The following is a 23,354-nucleotide window of genomic DNA, read 5'->3' on the forward strand; positions in this document are numbered from 1 at the left end:
CCAACCCCAAAACAAACCAACCAAACAACCATCATAATCTGATTAAAGGAAATGTGCTAGAATGTGGTGCATCATACACAAACACACCAAAAAAAGAAAAAAAAATGTTCAGTTTTCCTTCATAAAGTGTTATGCAATAGCAAGGAAATGTCAGTGTCAGTTTTGGCAACAGTAGCACCAGATCCTCCGAAAAGATTTTAGTACATGGTCCCAGTTCTTCCTAAAATATTTTCAATAGGTGGTCCTCACACTTAACAAACATGCAATCAAATAAAACATCAATCATTCAGTTATGAATGGATAAAATCATCAATTTATGATCATTTTCATTTGAGCCCCATTCAGAAGCTGCCATGTTTTGGTTTCCAACAAATGTCAGAAAGACATTGTATAGGTCAGGACCTTTACTAAGCCCCAAGAATCAATTGTTGTACATTAAGAAGTGGCTACCCCTTAAATCAACTTCTTACAAAAGAAAATAAAACAAAGAGACCTACCTCCCCCCTCTGTCATTCTGTTAATGACTTTGGCTCTTTTATCAGAACTTTCACTGGCTTGAAGCAAATATGGTCCAAGGCACCAGTTAGCTTTTAGCATAAGAGACCTCTAACCGCAATCTACCAGGGTAAGATCACCTAAACTCTTGCCTTCTATCATCAATTCGTGCCCCTGGAATAAAACATAAAGGGAGTCACAACATACCATATTACACTTTTTTTTTATTTAAATTGATTGTTCAAATAAACTTTTATCGAGTTTTGTCAGTTTCTCTCCAAGTGCAATAAAAAAAAAAATCTTGAAGCAAGGACACAATATATGATCAAATATCAGCTTCTGAATAAATATCATTGAAAAAAACAAATCATGGTCTTTATTATATGTATTGTAAAGCAAAGCAATTTCTTAGCTCGCAACAATATGTAACCTGAAACAGGTCCATAGTCCAAGGCTAGGCACCACCCAGGTAAACCAGCAATCCTCTAAACAAGGAGTCCCCCAAGAGACATCTAAGAGACGAATGTCGGTGTACTCCAAACCAGCTGAGCTGCATCCTGGCCTCTTGGGTACAGTTACAAGTTAATAACCTTTCAAATCATTCAACTGGACCACTAGTCAAGCCTTGGGGGGTTGGGCCCAAGGTCTTAGGATGGATTCCCACTTTCGCCCAGAAAGCGGGTTAAAGAGTTTGGGTGAAAATATAAAAATAATAAGTAATAAATAAACCAAGTAAAAAAAATGGCACCAAAGAGAAAGTCAAAGTATCATCAATACAATAGTTTTTCCCCCAATTTAAGGACAAACTTAAGACCAACATTCTCTAATTTATCAGCATTTCAAGTAGTTTACATGGATATGATATATCGAAAATTTTGGGGAAAAAAAAACAAGATATATATATATATATATATTTGGAGATCAAATCAACCACCCGACCAAGCAATCTTTCTGTTTCAGTGTCCTGACATGTTTGATGTCCAAGAATATTGAAAATGACTATGAAAAGAAAAGTTGAGGGGCCTAGATATTAAGAAATAAGTGGACCATAAATAATGGTTGGTATATAATAAGAAGTTTCTTAAGTAAATTAGGCTAGCAAGTAAAGCTAGTAGGACACAAAGACAAATATAGAGATCTTGAGAAATGTACTTTTGCTTTTGTGAACTTTTAAAAAGAATTATCTACTCTCTACCTATCCTTGATTATCGAGTTGTTTGTTCCCACGGGAATACTGAACCCATTTTACATACACATCATATTTTACAGATATACATGTAAACACAGAGGCATAGATCAACTGCTCAAGAAATCACCAGGTCCATGGTCTCTGGTCATACAATTCTTTCAGATTTTATTTTTTCCTCTGTAGGCTACATTTGAACTAGCAATAAAATTCTACAACAGCAACAAAGTCTTCTCCTAAAGTTATGTTTAATGCCCTAATCTTAAAATATTTGAAGTTTCATAAAATAAGTTTTTACAACTTGCCTAGGTTGACTAGAACTCGCAGAACAATAGATAAAGGATAAGTCTATACAGAAGACTCAGTCCCACAACTCTCTTAGACATTATGATGCAGTACCCTGAGAAACCGTGACCTTCACAGGGAGCATACAAACTACCAACTGTGCGACCATACAATGAACTTGTGGAATAACTATGTCTGTTGCAAGCTGCACTGTAATAGATGATCAAATATAAGGAAGGTCCTAATTGAAGTAGATATTTACAAGTTGGCTACAAGTTTGCATTTGCGAATGCTTAAACTAGTGAATGCTTCTAGATTTTTAAAAAGTAAAACTGGCCAACAGCAAAATTTGGCAAGATTTTGAATCATTGAATCATTGCATCCAGGGGTGGTTACCAGGACTCTTTAAGATAGACATCCCAAAATAACAGTTTAATTGTAATTTGTAAGATTGTTTCAAGTTTCTTGATCATTTAAAGAAATGGTAACAACGGAAGTAAAGTGTAAAAGCATCATTTAATGAAAATTATACTTAACTAAGAAACACTATAGCAAAAATCTAATATGCATTTACTGCGCAACAAAATATATTTCACTTCAAAGCAAACAATTAATTTTCTTTGACTTCACTTCAAAGCAAACTTTATTCCCTAATCCCTTAAATTCTTGTTTCCCCTGTGAAGGTGAGAACCGAACTCAAGAATATGGGAACAACCTCCAAGTCTTGACCAATAGGCCACTGGACACCTTCAAACCGAACAATTAAAAGTCTTGAAAGTTAAATTTTCTCGCACTCCCATGCACAAGCTAGGTACAGTGTGGGTTCAAATGCACGAAGTTTCTCAGAGAAGAAACATTTAAATTATCACCAGAGGACTTATTTCAGTGTATAACAATGAGCTCACTAAGATGGCCAAGTATCAGCATAAAACACAAATACAGAAATATTCAATGATGACATCATTTTATATAACACTACAGATTATCTTCACCATTCCAACAAGAAAGAAAGAAAGAAGATGACGAAAAAAAATAGTTCTGAGTAGATATATCACCTCCACCCCAGGGACTGCCTTATCCCACTGTAAATTAGTCCTAATGACCTCCCAACCAAGCAAACCAGAAAGAATGAGATAGCACTACAGATCTTCGAGAAAATGACTCTAACCAAAGGCATTGTGATATCGGAGAACTCAAGAAATAAGCTGAAATAATACCTCCTGCATTAAAATAAAAGATGAAAAATAAGTAAGAAAATTCCCTTATTGAATGGAAGTTTAAGTTTTACAATCAAGAACGAAAATATCAAAACTATAAGGCTATATGTGAATATATGTATAACACAGCATCTCAAAGTACATTCCAGCATTTAATCCAGTGTGACGAATGAGACTATAAGTCTATAACTCAACTTTGTTACTATTGTCTACTCAATCAACAGCTTAAAACAAGATGAGATACATTTATGGCCTCCCAGATTTCTAACAGAAATATGACGCTGGTTCTGTAAATGCATCCTATAAACAGTATGCATAACAATATATGGACAATGTCAAGCTGAGAAGGAAAAGTCTTACCACCCATTTAAGGCCCTTAATTCTCTGGTCCGTTTCACAGGCATGGACAGTGGGCTGATAACCATAAACTGTAATGGCTTAACTACCGGTGTAGCTTTCTTCAGGGTAAGTTTCTTCCACCAAGGAAGTTTATCTTGTCGGCTTTTGTCTGCTTCCTTTGTAAGTTGGATTTGAAAACTGTACAAATCAAAACGATCCTCATACATCGATACAACTGAATCCATATTTTGATGCAGCCATTGTTTCAATGCCATCTATTATCAAGACAATGAATCAAATTAAAAATATGGGCAAATGTAGCACAACTATCCGGACAATCCCCAAATAATTATATGTGCATGTGCAACACGACATGTGGTAAAATAAAATATAATACACCCCTGGGGTCTGGGGAACTCGTAAAAGAACTGAGGAATTTGCATCAGATTTAAAAAATTAAAAATAGAGATACTTTACCTCATTCCGTAATTTCTGAAGTGCTCGCGTTGACAAGGAACACAAATTCAAACCCATGCGATTCATATCACTAGACATGTTACTGTCAACGGAAATAAGCTCTAAGTAATTGGTTGTGATTCCATCTGCCAAAGTAATCACCAGATCTTCTAAGATGTCAACCCCATGATGGGCAAGCAATTTATTATCATAACGGCATCCTGTGCTGGATATAAGGCAGAAAGGAGTCACTGTAAATTGGCAAATGCTTCCAAATGTTGTGGCATGCAAGGAAGATATGAAAGTAAGTACCAAAATATCCATTACGAAAGAGAGGAAAATAAAAAGTAAAAAATGAGGCATTCACTAACACAGAAACATTGCCAGACTGTAGTATCAGATGATGAATGCGCAATGAATATCTAACACATTAAGCACCTACTTTTTGATGTAACAAGGATCTAGAGGAAATACCCGTGAGTAAGAGCACAATATGCTCTGTTTCTTATAAGAGGGGTAATTGAATTGTCAGATCACTAAACAAAGAAAATGAGGAAAACCCTTTAAAAGCTATATAAAACAATGAATTAAGGTGCAGTAGTATTTTTTAATAGTTGTCCCTTATTCTTAAAAGCAGATGCCGGTGAAGGTACAGAGTGCAAGAAGTTGCTGGCTGAACATTCAGATTTTCTAACTGAAAGTTGCTTTAACAAACTATTTGGTTTTCTACTATTATAGTTTCTATGTTGCTACAGAAATGCCATTAAACTAGCAGTCTATGCTAATTGCTCACTGGTAATGCTTGCTTGTCGGTGGTAAAAAGTAGCTGATGCTTATTTAAGCAGCCAAAAGTCCAGAACCAACTTTTACAGTCAATTGCACTGACAGCCATATCAAGAGATTTAAACATGCAAGAACAGCAAAGAGTATACAAGAAAGAAACTTTAACCACAGTTAAAATCACCTGAGAAAGCGAAATCTGAGGAAGTACAATAAATCGGCATAGAGTTCATCCTTGCCTGACCTTTTAATGTTCTTTGTAATATTGTCATCTTGTTTTAACTTCTGAAGCATCATTAAGAGAATATTCTGGAAATGGAAAAGAATGAAATTCATTAATAAACTAGCCAGCGTTTTTATTGGGCTAAAAAGTTACATTAATGGTACCTTGTCATGTTTCTTACACTCCAAGTTGAGCTCCTCTTCCAGCCACGTAACAAATACGGACTGACTAGATATTTGTAAAACTTCTGACGAAGTACCCATCCAGTCACCCCTATCAACAACTTGATGGCTTCCTGAAATGTTATTGACCTACCAGAAATAAAAATTAGCAGGATCTTAGCAATATGAAAAAAAATTCTAGATGCATTTATAAAAATGATCTGGTTACAGTTATAAAAAATTCTACTTTTGGCTGGAGGAAATGCATGTGAATTGCACAACAGCCATTGGCAAGATGTAGCACTGAAGCAGGTAATTATTTTACTTCTCAATACAAATTAAAAAAATAACTATTACACCCAGAACTTCATGAAATTTCATAAAATAGTTTGTAATTGAATTTGTTAAGGTGCAATATATTCAATGTTTCAACACTGCACACAAAATCTGTCAGTGTGTTACTGTTGGAATCTCTCAAATTTAGGTTTTTAAGACCTGTCAAAGTTCTGAAATTTGTTTATGTAACATACATGAAGGCCTCCCATGTTATTATTGATTGCTACACTCACTCACTAAAAATGGTTCCAACTTCCCCAATCAGAGTGGGTTTGTGACATATGTTTGAATACGTAAAGACTTGAAGAAAAATAAATAATCATATTATATGTCATTTCATATATATCAGCTTTTTCCTGTGTAATGAAACCGGGATTTCATCTCGTAAATTTTCAATATTCTTTTCCTAGGTAATGAATTCCCTTTATAATATTAAGCATGTCAAGAATATGAACCTAGACCTGCAATACACTGCTAAGGAAATCATTCCACAATTCTTATTTTTTAAGATTTTCCAGTTTATCCATACAACAAATCAAGTACGATAGTTATTACCAACATACGAACTAGACTAAGCACAGCAATGCTAACGATGATATAAGCAGATGGTAGAGGCAGTGCCTGCCTCTTTCTCAAGTCTCTGCAAGGTCGTCCAAAGTAACCGCAACCTAGGACCGTCAGCAACCGCATACAAACTCAAAGGACACTTAGTGCTATAATCTCCACTTTCAACCACTCTACTCTCCAAACCCCCATCTTGTTTAGCAGCATCAAGAGCACCCAAAAGTTTACTTTTAACTTCAGCCCAAGCATACTCCACATTTACCTGTTGATCACTCCTCCCAGCACTGCAAATAAAAACAACTAGCTAAACTTTAATTTTCATGCCAGACTCAAACGAAACATTTAATTTGTGGTTACCAAACCATTCAAAAATATGCATGTCATGCTTTTACCACAGAAAATTGAAAATATGCTCACCCTTACCTACCAGAAGAAGAACGTGAAGATGCAGCATCCAGATCTGACACCTTTTCAGGTTTCAAGTAAGCATTCTCCGGGGGTACTACTCCAGCAATATACGCGAGGACTATACTGAACATCATAAGTGCTTGATCAAGAACAGGTACCCAGTTTGGGACTGTTGCATTGTCGGGACTTATCAGAGTCCCAAAGCAACAACACCTCATTGAACTATCCTTGAGGTTCGCACTTCTTTCCAATATCGTGGAAATATGGGCATTGAAATCACAGACTAGCGGTGCGGAAACCAGAACTTTTGAACTCCCATAGCATTGCTTTTTAAAGCCTCTGAAACAAAAATGTCCTAATTATTTCAAAATTTTAAAACTATTTCCACTTCTCTGTTCTGAAAAACTAAAGTTTCTGAAATTTTAAAGAAAGTTATTATAATCAAATAGAATGATCCAGTCATGAGTCACTGCATACAAGTACCATACAAAACAAAATCTGCAATCCTGTAATTTGTATAACCATGTCTACGACTTTGCTTCGAGACCATATTAAGAATTCTAATTTAGCTGTTACATTAACAATATAGTCCCTAAGTTAGACTGACATGGATACGTGTGTCCATATCCGACACAAATATGAAGTGTATATCACATACAATATGTGTCCGTGGTGTGCCCAATACGGACAAGTAGATACGTATCCGACACGGATAATTTTTACAATATGGTGTGTCATGACTCCATGGAGATACAAAAATTTCATTCAGTAGGAAAAGGAAAATACCTTTGTACAATTCTGAGACATACAGTCCTTGGAACAAAGTGGCTAAGTTTATAGAAGCTTCTCGGTAACTGTAACTTGGCACAAGATGGTATAGTTGCCTGTTCTGCCATTTGACAAAGACTAATGTTCCGCGCAGCAATATATATTCTCTCTAGTAATGGAATGGTAGATGATATAGCAACTCTGAACTAACATTTTAACTTCTGCAGAACAGCAGTTATATGAGTTTTCAATTCAACAAACATGTGGTGGGCAAACCAAAAACTCCTTCTAATAAACCAATGTTCAGAAATTCCAAATGTCAACACACACACACATTATATTTTCTATAGTGGTACAATGAAACAACAACATTAGAAACATAATGACACATAAGCTAACATATGAATAAAGCAATTGAGGAAGGGGAAATAAATAGTAAATAAGAAAAGGTGGGTTTACCTTTGAAATGGAGAAACTCCACCAGAGTGTTTTTTTTTTTTAATTATTATTATTATTATTTATAAGGAGGGAAAAGAGGATCGGATTTGTGCGTCTCTTGTTTCATCTCCCCATTTCTCTCTTTGTTGTTTTCTTCCACTCTCTCTTTTTTGAAAAATGGGCTGGACCTGGATCAGGATAGCTATCCAGGCCCATTCGATATAAACCGGACTAAACTGAATGTATAGGTGTTCACACGTGGGACTATTTTAGAGAGTTTATATATCTCTATTAGTATAGTATACCATAATTAATATGGACCTTTAAATTAGACTAACTTTTTTTCTACCATGAAATGCCCTTAATAAAAAATTAAAATCAATTATTTAATGCCTTTAAAAAAGACTATTTAGTCATTTCAAATTTTACTACCATTTATACCCTTAAGATTATATAGTAATCTAAAGATGTATGTGTAAATTCAAGTCGGAAATCAACTACACGCCACTATTCAATTGTACGCTATTTATTTATTACTCATAAATAAATATAAATATAAATATAAATAATGGCTTTAATTACCATAAATACAAATCCTTTATTCCTTTCTCTTTCCGTCTTCCTCTCCATCTCTCTCCATCTCTGCCCACTAAAAAAGAATCAAAAGGAAAAAAAGAAAATCAAAATCAAAATTTCTCCTCTTCAAAAACTCAGGTTCTAATTTTCTGTACTCATCAAATTTTGATTTGTTAGTTCTCAAATGTTCAATAATTCTTTTGTGTCAAATCAGATTTTTATTGGATTGTTGGAGCATCGAGATGTAAGTTTAGTATATGTTCGTGGGAAGCACTTGACTTCCTGTTCTGAGATCATTTGGTGGAAGGTTCCTTGCATTTAGAAGAAAGCTTTTGTGCTGTAGTGGAGTAAAATTGTTATTCTTCACCGATTGAAAGATTGGAAATTATGTTGCAAAGGAAACCTTAAAAAAATTCGGTAACTTCCTTGATCAGAGAACATTGTCAAGCCTTATAATGAAGTTCATTTGTCATTTTTGGCTATGATGATTTACTAGCAATTTTCTGCAATTTTAGAACTGTTTCTGAGATAAAACGTTAATGTACAACACGTATTATACAAAGTCAGAAATCATAAGCCCTGCCCATCCCACTTCCGTATATCGAGTTACAAACGAGATTAGTGTTGAGTAAATTACTGAATCACTTTTTCATGAGATGGGTTTTTTTTTTGCATTATTTCCTTCGTGTGTTTGTAATTGACTTTTTTGGGTTTGTAGTATAATAGCTGATACCACACCATCGACTGGAATCATTTCTTAAGTTTCTACATGTGGATGTTGTAATTCCTCTTAGCACAGAAACAATGTTCTACACGATAGAGATCAGACCCTAGCATGTTAGTAAAATTTAATTTGTCAATTGATTATTTTAGAATTTAAAATAGATACTAAGGGCAGTGTGGTCCTTTCTATCTTACAGAATCTTAAGTTTGAAGTGTGATTCACATCTGACTGCTTACTGAAATTTCTTGGTCTTTGGTTCCACAGGTGCTGTTTTTGTTGTATGCCTGCTAATCACATACAGGTGTGTATACTTCTTCTTTACCTTGCATTATTTTTTAATCTATGATAAACTGAGAGTTGAGGAAGTGATGTTCTCTTTGCTTTCAATTTTAAATCGCAGTTTATGGAGTTCGGCTATCATTTTATTTGTCTTGGCAATGATGGTTGTGGATCTTATGGTAGGTTTAATTTCTCTAGCTATGTGCATCCTTCTATGCTTCTGTTTTAATTTTCGATGCCGAAACAACTGTTTTATGTCATATCTTGGCAATGCAACTCACACTTGTGTAAGTTAGAAATTTTAGTATGTTCATGATGGCTGGTACACACATTTGAGCCACATTAATCGCCTAATGGGTTTCAGATCTTAAAGAAGCAGCATCTTATCACCAATTTCTCATCTTTAAATGCTACTGCTAAATATGCTAAACAATCTAGATCGGTTCTGATAGAGCACCTATGCTAAACAATACATATATATTAAACTAACTCATATATACATATATTTATAATTAATTTTAAAAATACCATATCTTACGATACACGATACGATATGCAAAAAATGGAAAATGATATATTATGATTTGACAACGTACTATGCTCTCCTCCATTAAGTTCGTAAGATATAAGAAAATTTGGTGTGTCGCATGTTTTGTGCAATCTACCTTTTTGCTTTTCATTAAATTCACATCTTGATACATTTAATTTTTTTTTAGTTTTGTTTTCTCTTTGAGATATAAGTGACTTAATTTTCAAATCTAACCTCAAGGGTGCCAACTTTTGCCATAATAGAAAGTCACGACATTCCCAATTTGTGAAGGGTTCATTGTTCTATTTGTATATGATCTCTGTCTTGGTTTCGAATGTTATTTATCTCTTTCTGTTTGATTATGGTGGACTATTCTAACAATTGACCTTTGCCTCTTGCAGCAAAGAACCTTATACTTGCTGGCGTCAAATCTGAGACATTGCATGACGAAGGAACAGTGGAATTATGGGATTTGTCCAGCAATTTCATCTTCTCTGAGGTTGATGTGGGAAAGAATCGGGCACTGGCTTCTGTGCAGAAGCTTCAGGAACTGAATAACGCTATTTTAGTTTCCACCAATACAACCAAATTAACCAAGGAACTACTTTCCAACTTTCAGGTATTTCTTCCGCGTCTTCTCCTATTGTTGTATCTCTTGATGGCTCAGGTCAGCCTTCCATATATAATAAACTTAGCACAAGCGCTTGAGAGTTAAATTGTATACATTCTCACTTGAACCCAGAAATTTGAAGGAACTGAACTTCTAAGCTGCGTTTCTCTTTCTATATAATTCATGACATTTTTCATATGCTTATCACTTGCACAAATCCAATAAATTTTGTTATATAGTAAACTTGCAACTGAAGTGCTTGAAGTCAAATTGGATGCCTTTGTACTTGAACAATATATTAAAGGACCCAAAATGTTTCGATGCATTCTTTAGAAAAAAATTTCATAGTTAACGGATGTGCTTATCACACATAATTTCATTACTTTAGTGCTTTGTTGGCTTTGTTTGATTTTTGCTCAGCTGCATATTGCAACGTGTTCTTTTGTCCCGGAACACTCTACACATTAGTGTTTGATAAAGATATTGATTCTTGTGGCTTTCAACTCATTGCACTTCTTTAAAGATACATTACCAATGGTGCTTGGTATGTCTCACGAATTTGTTCAGAGTCTCCTACACCACTAACACTAAATCACAAGCTAACAAGTTCTCCTAGGCAGTGTTTAAAGAAGTGCATCTAAGCCTTAGAGGTGCTTGAAGCTTAAGCCTTAATATTTTTTTTTTTTAAAATGGATGAAAAATGGACATTGATGATGGAAGTTTGGGATTCTAATAGAATGAGATGTTTTAATGCTCAAAACATAATCTAATAGTGAGTTTTTAATCTTTAAAGAAGTTATGAGGGGTTAAATTTTCAAAAAAATCAAAGAAAAAAAGTAATAAGAATATGTGTGAGGCTTAAGCAGTTAACCATGAATGCTTAAACCTATAAGAGGCTTAAAGGCGCCTTGAGGCATAAACCTCGCATGCATTTTAAAACCTTACTCCAAGAAATGGTTGTGTACTAAATTTATAGCAAATCATATTGATGTTATGACTTATGAGTTTATTGGAACACACCGTCACTCACAATTTAATTACATTTGATTACTAGATCTGATTTTTTAGATTTATGTTCTCTGCTACACTTTAAGGTCGGCTATAATAGCGCAAATGCTTGTGTTTGCCTCGGTCTATTTTGAGCTCACTTTTAGATTTCGAATCAAGGTTTTATAGAAAGTGAATTTTATGAAGTGGTGGAAAGCATTACTACAGGTGTAGCATATCTATATTCCGATAAAACAATGTTTGAGTAGCTTCTTTCCTCGGTCTCTAGCTTTCTTTTGATAGCTCAATTTGTTTAACTGTTTCTTGAGCTCTCTGCTCATTTATCTTTGAATCTGTAGTGAATTGTATATCGATTATGTCTCCCGGACTCTAGGTGAAATGCCAACCGACTAGGACCTCTTCATTATTATCAATTAATCGCCTAATGGGTTGAACTAAGGGTTCCAACTAATATGTGAATTTGAATCCAATAATAATACTTGAGAACCGAACTTGAATACAAGGCACTCAAGGTTTTTTCGATATGTGAATATTGCCATCATATAATATCATATTTAGGCCGCAATGTTTAACTAATAATACCTTTGAAGGCAGGGGTGTTGATGGTGGGATTTAAGACAAGCTAAAAAATGTGATTAATTGTTACTAATGCCATTACCTTTGGTCACGGGTAGCATGCATACAATTAGATCAATGCTATGCACGTGCTCTATCGTCAAACAAATTATACTATACCAAATTTTAAATGCAATACCTTGACTAATTTTTTTCATTGTCTTATGAGTAGGAGATTTACCATGGACAAGTGAACAACTTGTGGTATGCATACTAGCATAACCAAATGGTGTCGCTTTACACCGATTCTTTGAATTCTTTTTGCACATGGTACTAACATGCATGTGACCTACTAACACTGATAAGAGAGTTTTTTTGGTTAATCAATTGGAATGGGTTGTCAATCAGTCCTGTCATACTAAGAGTTGTTAATTAGTATGAGTGAATTGGCTTGCATTTCAAGATTAGCTTGCATTTCTCTATTTTTAACAAGGGGATTAGTTTGAATTTCAACATTCTTTTACATGGATTCATGTACCAGCAAGGTACTTACTTGAACATAGGCTACTATACTTATTTCAGTTTAGGATCCAAAGTTTTTTGTACCATATATACTTGATAAACATTTTTTTTTTTCCAGTCGTCTTGGATTGAAAATCATTTCTAAGATAGAATGAACCAGATTGTATTATCATTCAAATTAATTTCAAAGGCGTGAACGGTAAGTATCTATCGGTTATATGGTTATATGCGCTTTTACAGTTCAAAATTTACTTATATTGTTTGTATGCAAAAAGGTAAAGGATTGTTGTAATTAAGTTGCAGCTTTGGTATCATGTCAAGTATAAGGTGGAGAGGTACAGTTCACTAGAATTGTCCTAGCACGTATGGCCAAGACTCATGGACTCTTAAAAGTAATCATTACAGGATTCCCAACAGACAGTTGGTGACTCTTGCAGAGAAAGCTATTAGGTTGTCAAATATTGTTTTTAGAATTTAGAAGGAAAGAATCACTAGCTAATAGGTGTATTAACATGTTACTTGGGGGAGGATCTTTGTGTGAACAATGGTCTCTTTCATTTTTTAGTGTATAATAATTATTCATACCTGTAAATTGCTATAATGGCTATCACAAGCCCCGACAAGTTTCAAGAGTAGTGATCACTCTGCTTTATGTTCTGATTATTTCTTCTAAGTATCAGATCCAATCATATCTCTCCTCTTTGGTTAGACTGTAAAGTAGCTAAGTCGTATCCACCTCCTCATGCCAACAAGACTTTCTTGCAGTGTATTCTATGACCAAATCAATCCTTTAGTTTTTTTCAGTTGTTAATATGCTCTTATTGTGGTTAGAAGGATAGGTTGGGTGCATGTACTTTTGCTTACAAACTGAAAGAATATAGGAGATGATTAATAGAACTGAATTGAAATCCAGTCAATTACGTTTTTCTGTACTATTCTTAAGATTGTTTTTGCTAGACTATGCAGTAAATAATTAATTTACTTAATATGTGGTTGAGGGAAGTGACTTTTTTGTGTATGTTGTAGGGATACCGATAGTAAGGAATATTAGTGAGCTCCCACAGAGTGACCATGGGAGCGAACGACTATCACACATGACAGTTGCAGGTTCTCTTCTACATGGGATGAAAGAGGTTTGTGTTAATTCTTCGTAGAGTTAAGTTTTTGTCTGATTGGGTCTCATTTGACAAGCATATTGAAAGTAAGCAGCTCTGTGTATAATATGAGTTATAAACTGAGGTATGCCAACTAAAAGTTTATCTCTAAAAACTGACATCTATAATTGAATCCTTTTTCACTACTACAGAATGACACATATACCACGGTCAATAAGAACGTTTATACCACGGTTCTTCCAAAAACCGTGGGAAATACTTATATACCACTGTGGAAATTTCTTTGGTCATTGGTTTACTAGTATATGCCACAGTTACATGAAAACCGTGGGATAAGTTGGGCCATATACCATGGTTAGTTTTTTTTCAGCATGAGAGTACTCCACATCCCCACTACCTTAAACATAAACAGTGGTATATAAATTTTCCACTTTCTACCGTGGTTTATGACTTCTTTATATCTTATCTTATCTTATATATAATGGGAAAACTAGCCCCCGTTTATTAGTTCCCGTATCTTTGGTTTTAACCCAAACTTTTAAATTACAAGGGTACCCAAAAGTTTCACCCAAAAAAAATTGGACAGTTTTAAGTTGAAGGGTATGTTTGTCATTCAACAACTATTTTCTTTTTTTTTTGCTCTTCATAGAAAGGGCATTTTAGTAAGTTTATCTATTCCCCAACTAAAAATCACAGTCACGTCGTTTCACCTATTTCCCCCAAATAACTGTTCGTCTTCGCTATTCTCTCCCAAAAAAATTTGAATCTCCTACAATAATGACCAATCACCCCTCTTTCAGATCTTTCTATCTCCGGCTGCTATAGAAGAAAAAAAAAAAGACGTCTTTCAATCCCTCGATGATTTCTCTATCTTCGTTATAGTATCCTCTCTCCCGGCCCTCATTTTTTTTCCTACGAATTGTTACCAACGTTTAATACTTTGCAACCGCAATGGATGAGGTTAGTTTGATGATTTATTTTTTCTTAAAGTTTCTTAATCAAATTCTAATTCACTGAATTCCTAATTTGTTATTATTTGTTTCCAATTTGTAGGCAATCCTTCTTCATAAACCGGTGCGCTCCTTTCTATTGTACATTTACCCCATTTTTATTTCCTTTTCATTTTCCATCGAGAAAATCCATCTGAATAATTCATCGCCATAACATATGAAAAAAAAATGTTCGTCTTCTCCATTCTCGACTATCCATAAAAAAAAAAAAAAAAAAGTAATCTTCACTAAACGGACAAAACCGAACAACCCGCTTTAAGGTGTCGTTCCTATAAAAGATTGTTCCACATACTTAAATTGATCTTTCCCATTTTGCCTTGATATGACAAAGCTTGGTACCTCAAAAAAGAGTGAACTAGGTGTTTCATTCTTGCCTCACTCTTCTCTATTTCTCTCGCACTACATAGCTACTCATCACGCGTGTCAATTGTCGAGTTATTTTTCCCTTATGAAAACCACTATTACATCTTTTATTTTGTTCTCATTTTCGAACATCTCAAGTTACTCGGATGGGTTACTAATTAAGTAGTTAATCAGATCGGGGAAGGAGCGTTCGACAACTGTGAAGGCAGAGCGCATCTACTGCGATGGTTTTCTTTATAAGCCCACACGTTACATTTCATGCCATGTTGTTGGTGATGCTTTCGCCATTGGCATCTCATTAGCTTGCTTTCTTCGTTTCTTATGCTAAAGATTGAAAGAGGTGGTACATTAATTTTCTCTCTGGTATTTTAATTTCTTAGTTTGTAATTTCACTTTTCCTTATATTTTTCCTAATTTCTTTTCTCCTAGATCATCAAACCGTTACGTGATTCGTTTCCATTTTACATGATTATATATGTTATGTGATTCTATTTGTTCTTATTTTGTTTTTATCGTTTCGCAGTGTTTCACACGTTGGTTGATTTACTACCTAGAACACCCACATTTGCTTTGCCATTGCATTAATTTTATCGATGTCATTATTCCGTGTTACTGTCCTATTTTAAGTTTTAATTTTTTTGGTATTTAGTTCTTCCTCCTACATTCTTTCCAACCATTAATTTGAAATTTGAAATTTATTTGTGTTTATTACTGTTTTTAATTTTCAGCATCCCATAGACAAACTCTCCCCACGTTCACACATCCTACGGGTATGCGCATTACCGTCTTTCAGCGTCAGGCTAAATACACATAAGTTTAGGTAATTTTTCACTTTCTACCGTGGTTTATGACTTCTTTATATCTTATTTTATATATAATGGGAAAACTTGCCCCCGTTTATTAGTTTCTATATTCTCCATTTTAAACCAATCTTTTAAATCAAAAGGGTACCCAAAAGTTTCACCCCCCAAATTTTCTACACTTCACATTCGAAGGGTCAATCGGTAATTTAAATATTTCCGAACTATAAAACTCAACGTCTTGAGGAAAACAAGACACCGCGTTTCGCGGTTTCCCAATTAAAATTTAAAAAAAAAGTGTAAACCGTTCGTTACTCTTCTTCGTTCCTGATATTCCCAAACACTTTGCCCCAACCAACGAAACATAAATTTAAACCCTAATTTCATTTTCAAAATCAAAGGTGCACATTTCAAAGACACCTCGAAGAAATAAAAAACTATCTCAATGAAAATATAACACCATTTCGGACTTTTTCCATTTCCAAAGACTAAAAAAAAAGCAATTGCCTTCTCCATTCAATTCTTAGGCTTATCCCTCCTAGATCCCCAATCTCTAACTTTCTCTCAAGGAAGCTGCGTTGACGCGTTAGGTTTTCACCTAGTTGCTTCATTTGCAAATAGTGCGACACTTTCATTTCAAATCGCCATTCCTTAATTTATCATCGGTTTAAGATGATTTCTTCCCACCAATCGAGCAAATTAGCAAACGGTTTCTTCAGTCGCCCTTCTTCTATTTTCTTCTTCTTTTTTTTTAACTTTTCTTGAGAATTCTTTCTTTTTTTTCTTTAACACTTTCGTTTTTCCTATGTTGTTTGACAAAATGCTTAGGAACACTTTACTTCCACATTTCTCTATTAACTATATGATATTGTTTATGAAAATGCCTAAGAAGATTTTGCTTCGCCCTTTTCACTTATCTATATGTTCTCACGGGCATTCGAAGTTCTAGAGAATTATATTACTGATTCAGGTTTAATCACTATCGTATAGTGAAAGTTTTTGTTTAGTGAATCGGGAAACTTTTCGTTTGTATTCACAATTCTATAACTTCTATTATTTTCATAATTAAAGATGAAATGGATAGACATGATCCTTTACAATGTGTAATGTATTTTTCTATAGTATTTTATTCTGTAAAAACTCTGTTTTTTTAACATATTTAGGTTTTGCTCTTTTAAAGTTTGAAGTTTGTGGGGCTTTAAGGAGCCGCCAAATATTCGACTTTTGGAACGACCACAATGGGTCTTCAACCATATTGTCCCTAGGACTTATGCCCAAATTCGAAAGTGAATCCCAGTATAATAATAAGCATGTTTCTTACTTGCTTCTTAACTATAAATGCACTTAGTGTTCTATGACCGGGTCAGATTAGATCAATCCTATACAATAATATTTTTGTCTCAAAATCGACTTGATGATGGAAAAACGGATATTGGATCTGATTTTTCCGAGGAGGGTGAAAGTTCGAGAGAAAGTGCTTTTCAAGTGTGTCAAGAGGGGAATTGGATTCAACGTGAACCATAATGGTTTTTGAAGATGGTGAAGACTAATCTTAGTTTTAGATGCTCATTGTTTTACAGTAAATGTTCTTTAACAGATGTAGTTTACAAATGTTGTGTTATGGATTTTCTATATCATTCATCCTTATATGGGACCGAAACAACAGAGTTTGACATTTCTCTGTATTTCCAGTGACTCAAATATGCACCGACCAAGTAAGGAGATACAATACCTTCCATTATCATAAAAAGGGATCCAAGGTATGACACCGTCTGGGCAATCCTTTTTATACAGTTAGCAACAATGTTTATTTTTATTCTTTATCTCTTTATTGTAGATCATAACGGACGCTTTAGATGCTTCAACCTTATCGCCTTATGTCAATGATAACAAGTATACATATGAATTTTGACCATATAGAAGGTGTTCACGTTAGCCATGTTTCTTATTTCTCAGAGTTTTCCTAGCATCATTTCTAACGTTTTTCGATTATTACGCTTAAGCATCTCTAACCCGGGTATATTATATTTTAAACCAAATTGTAGGAAGAGATGGCGTGCAAACCGACGTGACACATGCATAAGTGATAGCTACTGAGAGCACCTCTTCGTCCCCCCCATTGAAGGAGACCTTAAACGGATATGAAATGTTTTCATCTATACTCTTTTTTGTGACCTTTGTGATAAAGTCAACAGTAATTGTACCAAGAACTCGCGGTGTTGACATTCACTATGATATTTATATATCAATGCTTATTTCGGACTAATTTGTTGCTAGGATATCACCATTTTTTTTCGGTAGGAATATCTTGAAGGATATGACAGTGCTATATGCAACACCCATATTGTTCTCACCGATCGAAGTGAATATGGGGCCTCATATGAGAAATGCAATTCAATTGGAAGAGCTAGCAACGGCCGTCGAGACTACCCCAAAAATCGGCAAGTTCGTGATCATGCCATAGTCAATTAACCGGCCGGACTTTGCGGGGACGGTAAACTCCAATGCTTCTCTATCCAAAATTTTGTATGGTAGTTCATATCTATATGCTTGGCACTCATTCAAGTGTTTAAAGTTGTGTTAGAATTTGTGATATCGATGATTTCGTCACTATCTAACGAGAAATTTGATCATCTAGAGCGCTTAAAGTGATCGTAAAAATAACCAATAATTTTCTTCACGCAAAACCAATCCTCTTATTGTTAGTTTTGATTGAGCAATTATAGATGTACCATCACATCTTTCTATGATCCAAACAAAGAAGGGTTAGTTTTTCGTCCTCCCTTTCAATATTCTTTTCTTTTATCACTTGATATAGTAGTGTGTTTGATTTGATTTCATATACCTTATTTTGGTGGGGTAGTGAACATAAACAAAAATCTTCAACCTCATTAAACTTTTGGGGGATTGGCGAGGAATTTTTCGGTGAGATCTTTTACTAATTTTGTGGTTTCTTTAATCACTCGCAAATTCCTCATACTATTGCTCTATTACTCAATGATTTTGAAGTAAAAAATATCTTTTGACAACTTCTTCAATTGTTCCCTTTTTATTTTCAATTAGTAATAGTTATTGTTTGTGTTGAATTGATTTGGGGTCTAAGTGTTTGTGACAATGTCTTTTGGGATTTAAAGAGTTGTTGTAAATACGGGTAATTGAATTTTCCATTTCACTTATCGAGGGGATCTTTTGGGCAAGGGGCAAGCTACATCAACTCTCCGGTAAGGACACCCTCTCTCGATATTTTTTTTTTATTGCGGTGCAACTTAGAAAGTAAATGATTGATATTTTTTTTTCGGTTTTCCATTCATATTAATTTGGTTTTGAAATATCTGCGAACCACCTTATTCCTTTTGTTTCATAATGTGTCAAGTTGATGATTATCATTGATCATCCTTACCATAAAAAATGTTAATTTATGGATGGAGTAAATCGTCGATGAGGGACCTACTTGTTTACCCCTATTACGGTGGTATTTTGCTTTAACCTTTCTAGTTTCTTGATTCTCTTTCAATGCATCTATTCTCAAACCTCTTGGCGGTCATGTGTGAGGTGAAAACCTCGTATGTACAAAACTATGTGGGAGTGAATCATGTTTCGCTTAATAGAGCGTAGCTTAGTTTCTATTGGTTGTCTCTAAACCTTGTGAATTAAATGTTTTGCATTTATCTTATTGTGAAGTCGCGGTCCTCATATTGCAAAGGGTTGATGGGAAACGAAGTTCATTTGAAGTGGGACAAGATCAAGGTAAACAAATCCTACACATTATTGTTTTTTTTCTTTGAAAAGTATATGTTTACATATGTTGTGAGTCTATATGTTAGGGCCCATATTAACCGGTGGCACAGAGTGTGGGTATTATACAATGAAGTTTATGAGGGAAATAGTAGAAGCTTGTTTAACCTGGATTATTTGAAAATAAGGTATTGAAAGTTTTGACAAACACTTTATTTGGCTCAACGACTTCGCCTTTATTCTTATATAGTAACTCCACATGTTGTGCTTTGACTCATCCAGATAACAAATTAGAACTGAAGGAGACATACACGCATAAAGATGAACTTGACGGTGTTCGCTTCGATATTATTCAGTTTCATCGGGGAAAATGGGGTGTTTCAAATGAAAAGTTTAATGAGGATGAGTTTTAGCTATGTTAGGACCCTCCAGGTTTAATTTATGAGTCTTACCTTTTTAATTTATGAAAAGGAATTTGAAGTTTGTTTTCTTAGTGCACTCAAAAAAATTAATGAAAGTTTTTTTATTATTATTATTATCTTTTTTTGCAATGTTTGATAGTTTATTATACATTTTGGAATTTGTTGGGAAGATGGAAATGTTGTATGTAGGCAAATTGTGTAAATTTTGTTATGCAGTTCAGTTTTTTTAAGTGGAAGACTGTTTTAGCATTATTATTAAAAAAAAAAAAAAAAAAAAATATATATATATATATATATATATATATATATATATATATATATATATATATATATATATATATATATATATATATATATATATATATACCACGGTTTGGCATAAACCGTAGTGTTTAGTATAATTATATACCACGTTATTATAACATATACACTAATATAAACCACGGTTTCAATAGCTTATATGTCATGGTTATGTTGATAACCGTGGTATATAATGGGAATTACAAACCACGTTTCTTTGAAAAACCGTGGTATCCGTTAAACATATATACCACAGTTTTGCTATTATTATATACCACACCACCTATTGTCACGGTTGTATAACAGTGGTAAATATATTTATACCACACTTAAAAACAGTGGTATAAGTGTCATTCTGTAGTAGTGTTTGCTCCCCTTACCCAACTATATCTGTTACTTTTGATTTTCAGGTGGGAGTATGGCTTCAGACATTTGCTCCGGGTTCACGAACGCCCATTCAGAGGCATTCTTGTGAAGTGGTTTTCATTGTCTTGAAAGGGAGTGGTGCTATTTTTCTTGCCTCCAGTTCACATGGGCCAAATCCAGGAAAGCCACAAGAGTTTCCTACTTTTCAAATAGTACATTTCATATACCTGTGGAACGATTTTAAATTGGTGAATTAGGATATGTTAACTTCTCTAGCTCTTAAACCTTATTGCCTTAGCAAGATCCTCATAGGAGTTAATTATGGGATTTACGCAATGTAACCTATCCAATTATAGTTTACGTAAATGTGAATCGTTAAACTCATTCCAATGTGAATTAATCTTGGTTCTGTCCCATGAGGCCATTACATTCTTATTGATCTCTTCCTTGCGAGGTGCTGATGTAGATTCTGATTCTGTGATAACCCAATTTGCTAACATAAAATTGACCAAGGCCTATTATCACTTGAACGCTTGAGGCACCAAGTTAGAGACCCATAACCCAAGTACCCAACCAATATGGTTAGGTTCACCACGAATAAATTAGAGGGTTCCAAAAGTAAATTTGTTTCGTGACTAAATTAAGTTTTTGTTGTCTACGTTCTACAGGACATGTCATCATGCCAACCGACATTGCGAAATACTAGAGCCAATGTCCTCGGTTAAATAGCAGCAATTACTCAAGACTACTTCTCCAGTTCAGGCTTATCGAGCGTGCCCAATTTACCTAAGGGTTGGATACTAATTTCAATGAATAGCGTTACATAGATGTTTTGTTTATTTGGGATCTTAGTTGTTTGATCCAAGCATGTTCTGCCGTAGGACTATCTGCAGAACTATTGATAGTAATAATTATGTGCTCATGAATAAGCTAATCTTGCTATGTATTTAACAAGATTAAAACCAAGTAAGCCAAAAGACCCACAAAAGTTCTCTCAAGAAGATTGTCATTGGCGAAAATTGCATTTGCTTGCTTTTACTAAGAGCCTAATAGTGCTCTAACAGTGTTTGTATAACCCTTGAGCTTTAGGTTCTTATTGATAGCAATATATACCTTGGATTGTAGGAGTTTTCTATTGACTTTTTATTTATTTTCTAATTCTTATGAATGGACTTAACAACTATTCAGGTTTTGTTGGCGTAAGGCATATTTATTCATGGGATTTGAAGCACTTGTGGGTGCATCACTTTTATGGGCATATTGTCGTGTGAAATTGAGTATGTATGACACACAAAAGTTCAATTTAAATGTAAAAAAATAGTGGAAATGCTCTTGATTTTTTTCCAATAAAATTGGGGTTAAAATAATAAATTGACACGATTTTATTTTGCTAAATTCACCCATACTGACTCGAGCTACGGGTTAAGTTTTGGCGAGATCTAACGGTGAAGAAATGCTTTTCCAAATATGCATGCATGGGCGGAATAGTCAATTTCTATCCTTTAAGAGTTTTGTTTCTTGTAAACTATATATTACACTAGAAAAAAGAAGAGAAGGGTAAGAAATGTAAAAAGGTTTTCTCAGGTTTACGTACTAAAAAAACTAGATTCCATCTCAACTCTCTTTTCACGAATCACGACTCCATAGTTCTCTTTTTAAAAACATACATAGAACTTCACCAAATAAAGAAGGTATGCATATTCTCTCTCTTTTAAATGTTCTCCAAAACACTAATATAAATGTACGTTTGTACTACTTTTTGTCTTGCACCAATTACTCTCTTTAACCTCCAAAAGCCATACATAGAACTCCATCAAATAAAGAAGGTATGCAAATATCCCAATATCATGTTTGAGTATCATAAATAAAAAAGGGTGTATGAAGTTCAACTGCATGGAATACATAAGAGTATGTAGTTTTATCTTCAGGTCAACATGTTATTCAACTAGATATTCACTAATGCAACAAGTGTGTTATTCAAGGGAATCGTGGTAATGGGCATTGCTTTGCTTTGTATAATTGCATTACTTACTTAAATTATTCACATTAAGAAGTTCATTTCACATGGTTTTTTAGATGGCAAGGGCCCAATCTAAATCATCAGTGCCCAAGCGAAATCATCATTCAGGTAAGTATGGGCTAAGTATGCGGCAGAACCGCAGAATTATATTGTGTGTTCATTATGCCAAGAGGGGCTTCGGTAGGGGTGGCTAATGATGTTGGTTTTTTTCCTTGAATTTCTAAACATGGTCATGGTCCAAAATATTAATAAAGTTATCCAGGATACTATACATCAACAATTTTGGTGTGATCCTACGGTGGTGAGGTGGGTAATAGTTATTAATTTATTACTTAGTAACTTATTTAGAAAATATTTTCTTAGAAATCTTTATTACGAGAGTACTCGTTCCTTAGAAACATTCTTTTTTCACGTAAGAATTGGAATAGTTTTCTTCCCACGTGATGAACCCTAAAATAGGTGGAAGAATCATGACTAACGAAATTTTGCAATCATATCTTTGGTTTCTTTTTATGGTGAGAATGTGAAATAGATAGTATGCTTTTCTTTTGGTTTAGCAATACCTTTAAATTAATAATCAATGGTTATTGATTAATAAGGATTATAGAGGTATAGATTTTGTGTCTACGACCTGATGTTGAGTTTGATAGGGAATGGCTGCACTTTTTCTTGGGACAAGAGTTGCCTACATATCAAGTTTTTTGGGTAAACTTGAATCAAGTCTTACGTAGTTCATCTCTCTCTACTTATAGATGTTTGAGATG

General features: G+C 34.4%; 2 protein-coding genes across 4 annotated transcripts; one reads left to right on the top strand and one right to left on the bottom strand.

Annotated features, from left to right (window-relative positions):
- Positions 1 to 290: 290 nt before the first annotated feature.
- LOC147506621 (phosphoglycolate phosphatase) lies at positions 291 to 7,843 on the bottom strand. 3 transcript variants are annotated; one of them, XM_086558696.1, is made up of 10 exons: positions 7,678 to 7,843; positions 7,237 to 7,439; positions 6,466 to 6,789; positions 6,104 to 6,326; positions 5,146 to 5,292; positions 5,003 to 5,067; positions 4,000 to 4,204; positions 3,544 to 3,797; positions 3,022 to 3,186; positions 291 to 669 (listed from the first exon to the last, which is right to left on the bottom strand). In XM_086558696.1, the coding sequence occupies exons 2-10, from the start codon at positions 7,344 to 7,346 to the stop codon at positions 657 to 659; spliced, it is 1,506 nt and encodes a 501-aa protein (XP_086414822.1). In that variant the 5' UTR covers positions 7,347 to 7,439; positions 7,678 to 7,843; the 3' UTR covers positions 291 to 656. The 3 variants fall into 3 exon arrangements, with proteins under 3 accessions (XP_086414822.1, XP_086414820.1, XP_086414821.1); XM_086558694.1 differs by having other exon boundaries at positions 4,943 to 5,067; positions 7,678 to 7,842; XM_086558695.1 differs by lacking the exon at positions 291 to 669 and having other exon boundaries at positions 3,018 to 3,186; positions 4,943 to 5,067.
- Positions 7,844 to 8,241: 398 nt separating this feature from the next.
- Positions 8,242 to 20,984, top strand: LOC147506622 (ubiquitin-activating enzyme E1 2-like). Its single transcript, XM_086558697.1, has 8 exons — positions 8,242 to 8,370; positions 8,447 to 8,649; positions 9,221 to 9,257; positions 9,357 to 9,414; positions 10,166 to 10,383; positions 12,578 to 12,658; positions 13,486 to 13,592; positions 20,615 to 20,984. The coding sequence occupies exons 3-6, from the start codon at positions 9,237 to 9,239 to the stop codon at positions 12,602 to 12,604; spliced, it is 324 nt and encodes a 107-aa protein (XP_086414823.1). The 5' UTR covers positions 8,242 to 8,370; positions 8,447 to 8,649; positions 9,221 to 9,236; the 3' UTR covers positions 12,605 to 12,658; positions 13,486 to 13,592; positions 20,615 to 20,984.
- Positions 20,985 to 23,354: the final 2,370 nt, after the last annotated feature.

The sequence above is a fragment of the Coptis chinensis genome, chromosome 4, assembly GCF_015680905.1.
Source record: "Coptis chinensis isolate HL-2020 chromosome 4, ASM1568090v1, whole genome shotgun sequence".
NCBI lineage: Eukaryota > Viridiplantae > Streptophyta > Magnoliopsida > Ranunculales > Ranunculaceae > Coptis > Coptis chinensis.

Excerpts from the sequence above, each read along its gene's own strand:
- LOC147506621 (XM_086558694.1), bottom strand. The coding sequence starts at position 7,346 with ATGGCAGAACAGGCAACTATACCATCTTGTGCCAAGTTACAGTTACCG. Across the intron at positions 5,293-6,103 it reads TGCAGAGACTTGAGAAAGAG|GTCAATAACATTTCAGGAAG; the intron begins GCAGGCACTGCC and ends TATTTCTGGTAG. Across the intron at positions 4,205-4,942 it reads CTCAGATTTCGCTTTCTCAG|CACAGGATGCCGTTATGATA; the intron begins GTGATTTTAACT and ends CCTTATATCCAG.
- LOC147506622 (XM_086558697.1), top strand. The coding sequence starts at position 9,237 with ATGCCTGCTAATCACATACAG. Across the intron at positions 9,258-9,356 it reads TGCCTGCTAATCACATACAG|TTTATGGAGTTCGGCTATCA; the intron begins GTGTGTATACTT and ends TTTAAATCGCAG. Across the intron at positions 10,384-12,577 it reads AACTACTTTCCAACTTTCAG|TCGTCTTGGATTGAAAATCA; the intron begins GTATTTCTTCCG and ends TTTTTTTTCCAG.